Source organism: Bactrocera oleae, chromosome Y (genome assembly GCF_042242935.1).
Source record: "Bactrocera oleae isolate idBacOlea1 chromosome Y, idBacOlea1, whole genome shotgun sequence".
Taxonomy (NCBI): Eukaryota; Metazoa; Arthropoda; class Insecta; order Diptera; family Tephritidae; genus Bactrocera; species Bactrocera oleae.
This window is the reverse complement of record NC_091542.1, coordinates 4970112-4983047: the sequence shown is the minus strand read 5'-3', so window position 1 is coordinate 4983047 and position 12936 is coordinate 4970112. Positions and strand designations below refer to the sequence as shown.

At 34.0% G+C, this 12936-nt stretch overlaps 1 protein-coding gene across 1 annotated transcript; it reads right to left on the bottom strand.

Annotated features, from left to right (window-relative positions):
- Positions 1-7165: 7165 nt before the first annotated feature.
- LOC138858291 (uncharacterized) lies at positions 7166-10261 on the bottom strand. The gene is given in 2 exon segments (XM_070112789.1): positions 7166-9216; positions 9219-10261. Coding segments are annotated over 2 exon segments (3075 nt in total). The 5' UTR covers positions 10243-10261.
- Between the last annotated feature and the right edge of the window lie 2675 nt (positions 10262-12936).

Sequence of the window (12936 nt, the reverse complement as noted above, 5' to 3'; positions counted from 1 at the left end):
AAGTCGTCCCAGTGTCTTCGCTTTAAATATGCCTGGAATTGAAGGATGTGGTTCTCCTTTTACGCGGTTCCCATTTTTTAGCTGACGTGTTCCATGTAAAATAGCATGGAATATCAGTATATAATAATTTTTTTGCGAATTGACCATTCACATCATTTTTTTGGCAAAGAGTGAAAAATTCAGTTAATGTCGTTTTTGGCGGTTCAAATGCTCTTTGGAGAATATTCTCTTCAGTGAAATACACACGTTGCCTATTTTCAAGATGCACTGCAAGATGTTGGATAGCAGGTTCTCTGTGGTGTATGGGAAAGCTAAGAATACGCCAGATAGCTTCATTGCTGCTAATATATCTACCCATTTGGTAGCGTGCTATTTCATCATTTTCGTTTATATTTTGTACTCCAAATACGGCTAAATCGCTGCCCTTATTAACGTACTTACAAATATACTTGATGGATTTGACAGAACTGCAAAGCTCAACATTAATATGAGCTTTATACGTTTTGGAGAGTAGTGGTGAGTATGGTACCACCCATTGATTGTCAATTTCTAATTGTACAGAATTTGATGTTCTCATTTGAAATGTATGGCCGCCACTATCAGCGTTTCTGCGGCGATACAATGGATAACCATCAATATCAGTAATGGTATCGTTTGTTAATTTCTTAAGAAAATTTTTTTTACATCTTCCATTTTCCATGCATGGTGATGTCATGTTAAAAGCTCCACACGGTCCATGAATCATCTGACTTGTAACAATATTAAATAATTCTTGATCAATTGAAGAATCTGGAATTTCCGCTGAAATAATTTGATCAATTTCCTCTGGACGAATTCTATCTTCAAGCCAAATTAAAATGTGAGCATGAGGTAAGCCTCGTTTCTGCCACTCAATTGAATATAACCAACAACATATTTTGCCAAAAACTGAATATTTTACAATAAAATCAATCAAAGATTTCAACTTTTGTTTAAACACTCATGAAGTAATATCGTGACGATGTATTGATTGTTGACCTGGTAATAGTAAAGATTGGATTTCCTCCCAATTTGGATTGCACGTAAATGTTATAAACAAATCTGGACGACCGTAATGACGCACATAAGTCATTGCATCCTGTATGTATTCTTGCATGTTTCTTGGACTACCTATGTAGCTTGAAGGTAAAATAACAGCACTGCCGATTTCATTGGTGTTTAAATTTCCTTCAACGTTTCCAACAATAGCATCTCGTAAGTGTATGTAATCCTCTGATCGTAGTTTAGCTTGGTTGAACCGAATGAATCGCAAACGTTCGCTTTCAATCTTAGCAAACATATCTACAACGTATTGATGATACAATTGACGATATCGAAGGATATATTTGTCCTGATTGTGTCTAATCATTAATCGATATGCATAGTAGTTCATTGAACTAACAGTTTTATGTAATTCATTACCATTGACTGGATTACACTGTTTAATGTTGATATGATATCCATCTTGTCCTTGCCAGAATATCAGTGGGTACTGGAGTGCATCGTACGAACGGTGCAAATCTGAAATTCTACTCACTGAATTATCTCGGCGAGTAATTTTTATAGATCTGTTGTCAACTGGATCACCAACCATAATAATAGCAACTTCATCAACGGTTGGAGCATTGAATCTGCCGGCGTGTTCTCCCAAAGGTACTTTGTCCGCTTTGATGACAATTTGATAATTGTCACTTTTTAATTGTGGTGACACTCTTTTAAACAATTGAACCAATTGATTACTGTTCTCCAAAAATAATTCTAATGACAATACAATTGCTCTCTCTTCTGCTTGTTCAATGAAATTATACTGGCATCGAGTTGTTACACGTTCTTCACAATTGCCCATAAAATAGATTTGCAGAAATTTTGGATCTTCATTTGGCATTGGCATCAATGATCCAATTTGATGGTATACTTGGCCTTGAATTTTAAATGTTGTCTCAAAATTACGACCATTAGATGACAGATCACAAACTTTGGATGCTCCAAACGACGTCATTTGAAAGCAAGAATTAAATTTTCGCGTCTTACGCAAAAATAATTTCGACTCATTTGAAATGCCAGAAAGAAGAGATTTCAAAGGTTCAGATGGAGTAGAAAGGGGTGACAAAACAACTTTTCCTGATGCACAACACATGCCGGGTGTTTCATTGCGAAATTTCAACGCCTGACAATATTCGCATATTTTGTCCATGGCACCAATAGTAACTTTGGAATGAGCCGAGTAATTGATGTCTGGTTCATAATTAAAAGCAAGACGAACAATTGATCCACGTGTTACTGCCCGGCTGGTCCGCTGATTTTCTTGGTTTCGCAGTCTAAATGAATCTACGTGTTGTTCACGTGCCAGCCTGGTTCTCAATGCATTTTCTTGTCGACGATTATCACGCTGTTCTCGTGACTCTCGAACACGAATTTCAGCTGTGCGAATTCTTTGAGTTGCATTTCTTTCTTCACTCTGTTCGACTGATTCATTAGCTCTTTGAACACGTGCATATCAAGTCTTCTTGCTACGGGCATTAAGGTTAGATTTTCTTGGCCGCATTTTACTAAAAATATTAATTTAATTTTTAATGTGAATGAATTTCGTTGTTTTCGGATTTTGTATATTTGGCTGTATTTATGTAACTGTCAAAGTAATGTAAGCAACGAAGACAAAATGAAAAATGATTCAAAAGAAGCGACGTCAAGTTATACAGGCAAAATAACACATGTATAGTGTGTAGTCTATAAGAAAGTATACCACATTAATGTGTGGTGCCATCTATCAGGTGCACAGGACAAAATTTTACAGTTCTCTGTAAAGAAACTCGCTTGAGGCGCCATCTGTTCCAGACTTATGGAACCTACGACTAATGACAACAATCAACATTGATGATCAGTTTATTGTTAATTATTAATTGTTGAGACGATTAATTGAAATAATAACTATCCTATCATTCAAGTTGGACCAAATTACATATACATGCCAATTTTCATGAATATCAGTTGACTCGTTTTTGAGTTATTTCGGAACATACACAGTGACACTGGATTTTTATATATTAAGATAAGCCAAAAGGCTAACATGCAGCTGTAATATCAAAGCAAGTCTCTGAGCATAATTTTCATTGAATTCTCAGCTCTGTTCACTCTCCACTGTTAAAATTTCTCCTTCCGAGCCAGATTTGGTGAAATTCACTCATAAAATCTTGTTAGGTTTTGACAATTCACACGCTGGTCCGCAATTGAACCTTCTCTATGATATACGTTCTCTGCACATGATATGAAAGTACCGACGGCAAAACACAATTCTGTACTTTTATGACTCCATAATGGTGTCAGGTACATGAATGATTTTACGAAATATATCAAAATATATTTAAATTATTACTAATAACTCACAATAAATTGAAAATGAATTAGCATAAAATAATTTAAAAAAAATAATAGTTCAATGAAACGGAATATCGTTCAAATGGCATATCAATATTTCCAGTTTTGCTTACATATTATATTCTCTTCAATATTCGTCGGTTGGTTATGTTAAGAGAGCGTATGATTACAGATTCACCGCTGTTATAAAGGCGAGAAATGTTATTTGTTTCTCGTGCATGTGTGGTGAACTCCTTGATAAATTCCTACAAATTGTTCGCTGTCGAACCTACACCTTCTCGTTCATTTAAGTTCTCGGTGTAAACGACACCAAAAGTGAATGTGCCGACAACTACAATATAAACTCAAGGTTGCGTAAATTACTATGAAAGGTATACAAAGTTTTGCATATATTGAAAATTAGGTAAGGAAATAGATTTCGAGTTTTTTTTCTTTTGCAATAATATACTTGTATGGAATATTTCTGTTAGGAAGAGTTCTACACAGACTGTTCTTTGAAATTTTTAACTATCGTGGGTCATAAATAAAGAATTTGTACAACATGGGTACTAGTCTTAATTGAAAAACGGAGTCAGCTACAACACATTTTTTTTAATAAACCTGCATTGGAAGTAGCTAACTAAATGATTGAGTAGATTAATATGTTGACAATTTAATATTCAATATTGACTTCTGGTATTTTGATTACTGTTTTTGAATTTTATAATTTTCTTCTTATGTAAATAAAAATCAGTATTATAAGAACTGTAGTTTTCAGTGCTTAGAATAGCTTAAAAACTAAACTAAAATATTTTAAAACGCCTGTTAATATAACAGGTTAACTGACACATATGAATATACAGTGACATATTATTTTTGCAGATATGAAATGAAATGATAAATATGGATAAAATGAGATCAGTGTGGATAATAATAATAAAATATAATTCAAGAACTGTTATTATAACGACTTCTGAACGACGAATAATGCCTCGCAGAGTTTGGAATGCAAAGGAAACGAAACCACATATAAAAAAAAAGCAAATGGTATTGAATTTAAGCACAGAATTCAAGAAATTAAAGAATAAAAAATGTTTGTTCGCTAGGAAGTTTAGGTAATATTTATATAACCCTAAATTAAGCTTATAATAAAAAAAGCGTGTAAAATTATTACTATTCGTTTGAAGGATACATATATTCGTATTTCTTTTTCGTATATGGTATGTGCCTGAATTTAACAAGTTAGGCAATTTTCGTTGAAGCCCTCCTCACTGGTGTAGAACACAGGAGATAACTTCGTCAGATTGTCATCTTCGCTAACAATTTAGTTTTGTTCACGTAATGGTTGTTTGTTTCACCTAAAACAATTTGAGATATATATATATAAGGTGCATCGGCGGACTTATAAGTAGGCTGAACTAAAACCACTAGGTATATATACATATGTATTTGAGACAGTCGGGAGCAGTCCTATGCAGTGAGCTGTCTGATATGTACAATGGCTTGCAAGCGTAAATTCACGACGAAACACCTTGTGCCTATTACCTTTATGCAAATTATAACCAAAATTCAAATATTGGTTTAATGTGAATAGTTTACATTATATATACTTTTTTTTTCTTCTGTAAAATCATAGAAAGTGATGTTACTTTATTTTACATTTTAGATGACGAATTGCTTTTATTTTTATGCCCCAAATATGTATAATATGCATAGTAAATAAAATTATGAAAACATTTCGACTCATAAACGCAAGCGCATCACCAACAAAGCAAGTAAAGCCCAATTACAAATCTGCTGATGTATGAGATTATTCATATTTCTGTTGGAATCAGCAATTTTTTCTATAAATAATTATAATGAAACGAAAAACTTAGCAAACGAAATTTTAACACCTAAAATATTGCGAGTGGTAAATACATATGTATGTAAGTTCGAAAGATTATCGTGTTTGCAGGCTGCTCAAAGATTTATTTTTTCGCATATTAAGTTTGTTGGTTGCAAATGTGACTATTGATATCTTTGTGCATCATAATAACCGCAATATAATTTCAGTTTTTTGCCATTTTCGCAAGGAAACAATTGCAGACTGCAACACCTCCAGTGAATAGAAGGGTATTGAATGATATTTTCATTGTATGTTGTGAATAATAGATATTGTAATAAACCTTGGGTCCGGTTATATACAAGTTAGCGAAAAGTTGGTTGGTAAATACATATGTATGTAAGTTCGAAAGATTATCGTGTTTGCAGGCTACTCAAAGATATGGATATCTTTGTGCATCATAATAACCGCAATATAATTTCAGTTTTTTGCCATTTTCGCAAGGAAACAATTGCAGACTGCAACACCTCCAGTGAATAGAAGGGTATTGAATGATATTTTCATTGTATGTTGTGAATGATAGATATTGTAATAAACCTTGGGTCTGTTTACATACAAGTTAGCGAAAAGTTGGTTGGCCTCACCAAGAAATAGCTCTGCTAGCTCCAACATACATGCGCAGGTACAAGTCATTCGTTCAATTAATTCTTTGTTTTCTAGCCATTTAAAGTTGACGTGTCAGAGTATTTTTTTCTTTAATACGGAAAAAATTGCATATCGCGCAGTGCTAAGATTCTTTGTTTTGAAAGTGTTTAAATGACTATAAACTCCCCTTCCAACTACACCGCTTCTTCATGGTAAATAATGTCACACCCTAATACAACACACCACACCTTGGAACACAACACGCCCTCACAACATAAACGACCACACTGCACACGATGTCAGCACAGAAGTTACCACCATACACGATGACACCCCACACAATCAACAAAAAGAGGGATTGAATCTTCAATTCAACACATTCGAAATAATTCCGATCTCTGAGTTTAAAATCGTAGTATTAATTTTTATCAAAAACGTGTTAAACCAATAAAAAACTTGTGAAACATTCAATAAAAAAAAATAAAGAATATTTCAATTTAAACCTTAAAAAGGCGTTTGTGAAAGAAACGGGAAGTAATAATGTCAATGTTGAGTGCTAACATTATAGCATAATTAGTCATGGTCCTTCGAGCCTTACCGAAAGGCACCTTCGGATTTTTACAAAACTGTGTTAAGAAACACAATTAATAATTATTACAAACAAGTAACAAAGAGCAGTGCAGTGGTACAACAAAAAAGTAACAAAACTTGCAATTTAAGTCAAAAAATGTTAAAAATGGTGCAGTGACATAATAACAATTATTAAATTTTAAAATGTAACACAAACCTCACCTAAGATACAGTGCTAATGTATATATATATGTATTTCAACAAACATATAAACATTTTAAACAAACAAAAATTCACACAACCGACCGCGAAACCTTAGCACAAAACATAAATAGAACAAACGGGCGCGAATTTTTAAACAAAAAACAACAACAAAACATACCTGGCAGCTGGAGAATAAACACACGAATTGGCACAAAAGGAAATATAAATAAATATATGTATATGTAAAAACCGTATACCCTACAAAGTGAGCGTATTTATTTCATTTACATATCTTATTTTATGCGTATATGTAAGTAAAAATTTCAGTTTTATATATTACTAGCTGACCCGACAGACTTCGTCCTGTCAAAAAGATTTGTAATTTGGCATTTTTTTCGCCTACGTATTTTAAAAAATTCTCCTGAACAGAACCGTCACCCTGGTGATAGGGCGTTGTGAATAAAAAATAATTAAATAAAACATATATAAGGATTTAAAAATAAGTAATCGCTTTATTGTTAATCATGTGAATCATAATTATTATTATTATCATTGTAGTGCCTTGTGGTATACGATGTTTTTTGTTTGATTACCTGGCGCATAGATAAACAAATCTGATGGTTTTCTAACACGGGAACAGGCAACATACAATTGACCATGTGAGAAACATGGGTTTTCTAGATTAATACCACAAACACTTAATGATTGCCCCTGGGACTTGTTTATAGTCATAGCAAAAGCAAGCCGCACTGGAAACTGTAGTCGTTTAAACTCAAATGGCACATCAGTCGGAATCATTGGGATGCGCGGTATAAGAACATCTTCTCCTTTATACTTTCCTTTGAGTATAGTTGCTTCTATCACATTGTTTAGTAATTTTTTTATCGCTAACCGTGTACCGTTGCAAAGACGCGGTTGGTTGATATTTCGCAACATTATAACCACCGATCCAACCTTTAATTGAAGATTGTGAGGTGGCAATCCTGGCAAATCCAGCGAGTTTAAAAATTCCGGTGGATAGTTGACTACATCATCTTGATTAGTAGCCGAATCAACTGATTTATATATCCTCAATTCGCCTGTAATTTGTTCTTGAATTTTGAAATTTAATTCATTTACATCTATGTTTTTTGCAGCCAGTATAGCTCGTTCGCTCAACCAATCATGGTTTCTGTAATTTTGAGAAACATCTGGAAACACCTTCTGAATAAGTTCATCTTTTGATCGAGTTAACTGACAAAAACTTTGAGGAAAATTAATGCAGCCAGTCAACATGTCTATAGGAAATTTGCCATTACCAATGTCAATGAGTTGTTTAGAGAATATGTTTCCAGATTGGTCATTTTGCAATTCGACACGCATATTCTTACTTAAATGAAGTACTTTGACATGTTTCCACAAATTGGAGGACTTTAGACATGCATTGAGTTCATCAGCTGGCGTTGATCGTGGAATCACTGGCAATGTTTGACGAAAATCTCCTGCTAATAAAATCATTGCACCACCAAATCGGTTATTATTGCTCCGTAGATCTTTTAAGGTTCTGTCTAAAGCCTCCAAAAATTTTTTATGTGCCATCGTGCATTCATCCCAAACAATCAATTTACATTGCTGCAAAACCTTTGCCATTGCAGAGTTCTTCGAAACGTTGCAGGTTGGAGTTTCATTGCTTTGCATATTTAATGGCAATTTTAGTGCTGAATGGGCTGTTCGACCACCTTCAAGCAAAGTTGCTGCGATTCCCGACGAAGCGAGTGCAAGTGCAATTTTATTTTGTGAGCGAATTGTTGCTAATATTAATGAAATCAAAAAAGTTTTTCCTGTACCACCAGGTGCATCTAAGAAGTAAATGCCTCCAGTTTCATCATTTGTTACTTTCATAACAGTTTCAAATACATACTTCTGTTGTTCATTTAACAGTGGAAGATTTGTTTGAATTAATTCTTTCAAAGAGTTGAGATCATACAGTTTTTCTCGATGCAGCTCTTGGTTAAAAGCGTCATGCATTGGACGATTGGGCGCGGTCAGGCCTAATTGAATTAATAGTTTGTTTGACATTATCAAGCACATGTCCTCAATTGAAATCAATACTTCATTGTAAATTTCTTCACTGATTTGTATATTTGGATTTCCCATTCTATTCCGTATTTGATACAAAATATCATCACACATATAATCTTTGTACTTGATCCACAAATCAATTGGGTTTGATGGGAAGCATGTAGATATGATTATAGAAAACAATGTTCGTATTTGGTGAGCGTGTGATGATATTACAGCATCATTGAGAGTTTGATCCCAATGAGCGTCATTTTCAAGCAATTGAAAACGTTGACAGGCTTCTCTGTAGGATCCACACAATTCACCATCAACAGTTCGTAACTGTTGGAATGATGTTGGGCCACGTACATTGACTAATAGCAGTCGTAAGTAAAAACATTCATCATTGCTTGGATGTACTGAATAAATCCGGCCAATCGCATCGGTGGAATATACATCTGTATATCCTGGAACTGGTTTTCCTTGTTTCCGTCGTATAAATCTCCTTGAGGATTGATTCCAGGTATAATATTTTGGCATTTCAGAATATAGCAATGTTTGTAATAATCGTTTTGGCATGTCTCAAAAAAACTGGTTAATGTAGTAGATGGTGGCTGAGCAGCTCTTTGTACTGCGTTCTGTGCCGTAAAATACACTCTTTGTCCATTTTCTAAATGCACAGCTAAGTGAACAACAGAAGGGTATCTCTCATGAATAGGAAAAGAAAATATTCGCCAAACTGCTTCATTACTACTGACGTAGCGGCCCATTTGGTATTGGGTAACTTCATCATTGGAATTCTCTGCACCAATTCCAATCACAGCCATATCACTCCCTTTGGTTACATATTTGCAAATGTATTTAATAGATTTCACTGAATGGCAAGATTCAACGTTGATGTGTGCTTTGAATGTCTTTGATAAAATGGGTGAATATGGAACAATCCAACGATTATCTATTTCAATATCTTGTTGATTTAATTTGACAATTGTTGATTTTCCATTGTCTGCTGTCGATCTGCGACGATACAATGGATAACCGTCATTACCAGTAATTGTTTCCGATATTAATGTCCGTGGATATCGTTTTGAACATTTACCATCCATCATACACGGTGAATTTTGATTAAGAGTTCCACAGGGACCATGTATCATGTTTTTGATAACTACCTCATGCAATCCAGGATCTACTTGTACATTAGGGATTTCAGCTGATATCACTGCATCAACTTCATTTGGCCTTATCTTTTCAACCAACCAAATCAAAATGTGTGCATGTGGCAATCCTCGTTTCTGCCACTCCACAGAATACATCCAGCAGCGTGTCTCACCAAACACATTATGTTTTACGATGAAATCCATTAAAGATTTCAACTTTTGTCTAAAGACTCTGGCTGTAATATCATGACGATCAATGGGTGATTGCCCAGGGAATAACTCCTGCTTGATTTCTATCCATTGTGGATTGCATGTAAATGTGATGAACAAATCTGCTGTACCATAATGACGAACATACGACATGGCATCTTGAGCATATTCGTGCATATGCCGAGGGCTTCCGATGTATGTTGCTGGAAGAATAGTCATCCGACCGACATTCTGTGCATTTCCATCAGTATTAATTAATATCAACAACATATTTGTGATATAATCGCCGACATTTCAATATGTGATTATCTTCATTTTCCCGAATCATTAGGCGGTATGAATAATAGTTCATTGAACTGACTTTTTTGTTGGTTTCAGAACCTGTAAATAGATTTTATTTTAATAACATTCAAAATACATAATATAATGACTGAGATATTTTAGTTACCTGTAATGGGATTTATCATTTTTATTGAGAAATCGTAGCCATCTTCACCTTGCCAAAATATAATGGGATATTGCAGTGCATCATATGAGCGGTGTGTTTCCTTTATACGTTGTAATTGATCATTCCGACGATGTAAAACAATATCACGGGATTCCAAGTTTTCTCCAACTACAACGATAGCAACTTCATCAATAGTTGGTGCATTAAAACGTCTTGTATGTTGACCTGCAGGTGTTTTATCAGCTCTGATTACAATTTTGTGATTATCGGATGGCATCAGATCCAAGGCAGTTTTAAACAATATAATCAATTGATTGTGTTGATGAAATAAAGTTTGTAATTGTTCTACAATAGACCTCTTTACTAAATTGTTATGTGCACAACGCAGATCAATTTCTTGTGGTGAATTGCCCATAAAATAAATTTGCAGGAATTTGTTGTCGTTATCTGACACTGGTAACAGTGAACCTGCTCTGTGATATATTTGCCCTTGTATCTGTAAATAAAAAAAAAATATTATGGTGTGGTATAAATTAATGGATTGGATGTATATATTTAGTTTTAACTAATATCTATTAAATATAAAATAAAAGTGTCACTGAAACTAAATCCCCATATAATATGATGACTAAGTGATATATAAGTGATTAAGAAATTGAAGATTAGTGACACATCTTAACTTTGGTGCCAAAAAATTTTGTTCGCTAAAATAATTATGAGTAACTGCTATAATACATACCTTGAAAGTTGGCATAAAATTTTCCCGAACTACATTTGTTGCCCCAAATGAAGTCATTTGAAAGCAATTGTTATATTGTTGGATATGTGTCAAAAAGTGTATAGAATCTGTTCCTATTCCTGAAACCAATGAGTACAATGGTTCTGGTGGTGGATCCAATGGTATCAATTTCACTTTACCATTTGCGCAACACAATCCATTGGCTTCGTTTTTGTATTTTAATGCCTTACAGTGTGAGCAAACCGAGTTCATAGAACCAATAACAACACATTGGTAGTTACTGTAGTCAATTGACACATCGTAACTGAAAGCAGCTCGATTCAAACTTACGCGATTATTAGTTGAATGTCGCGCTCGCGCTTCACGCGTTTGTGATATCCGAATTCTTTCACGTTCATTTCCGTCGTCACGTTCTTGTGCAGTACGATTAGATCGGTAATTAGCTTGGTTTGTAGCATTTCTGGTTCTTCTACCTAAATTGCTTCGTCTTATAGGAGGCATATCAAATATAAATTATTTTTTCACTAATCACGAACTAAACAAACACTAACTAAGTAAACACTCTGCACAAAAAACTATATACGAATTTGTTTCGTGTATCAGTCGTCAAAAGCAAACTCAGTAGATTAGGTAACAGACAACTTTTTTCTTTTTAAATTTTATATGACTTGAAGTCAAATCCTTTTAAGCCGTACTTAAAATTTGGATATTAAAAATAATAAAACACTGTTGGTCCGCGAGTTTCGGAACGCCACATTAAACTCCTCCAACTATATATTCTGAGCTCCAACGCACACACGCACATTGTTTTCATAGATATGATCTTTGACGTTAGGAACACACCTACATTGCTTAGACAACAGTGAGTGCTTGTAATTTAATATGAACTTTATACCATAGCAATAAAGCTCAAATTGACTACGTTTTAGTTACAAATCATTTGTATGGGAAAAAGAAAAGGGCTATTTTTAGGGTTTTTCCAGCAATAATTCTAATTTTTATCGCCGTAAAAACCATCCTTGAACTTCAACGAAAATTTAAAAAAAAGATTTAGCTAAATTGGTCCAGGCGTTGTTGAGTTATGCGCTTACCAACACATTTTGCGATTCATTTTTATATTATAGATAACATAAAACCTGTAACAGAAAATCCGTTTTAACAGCATAAAAAAACGGTTACCAAACTGACACAATTCCGAGTGTATTTCAAATACATACTTATATATTTAAAAAAAAAAAACAAATGTATCTTAACTTATTGCCCAATTAATAGCTTACCTTCGTGTGTTCAAACACACCATCAAGAACCAAAAAACAAAAAAAAAACCAATTCAAGTATACACTTGCACATTAATCCAGCAATACCCCTTATGCTTAATATAGCAATAAGCAGGATTGCATTCAATAAGTAAGCAAAGGCAAAATATCAAACATAAAACAAACAGAGAAAGAAATAAAAATACAACAGACAAACATACATATATGCATATCAAATTAACGTTTATATATTATATCTATATATGTCGTTATATATATTTTTTTACTAAACAAAAATATATTTACAAAGTGCATAAGGGAAAATACCTGCACATTATTCACTTCGCTTTCGCGCTCTCTTCGCAGTGCGAACATACATATTTATACATACGGCATATAATCTATGCCTATGCTTATATACCCTATATACATTGGGTCAATTACACATTGAAAATTTACAAAATTACAAA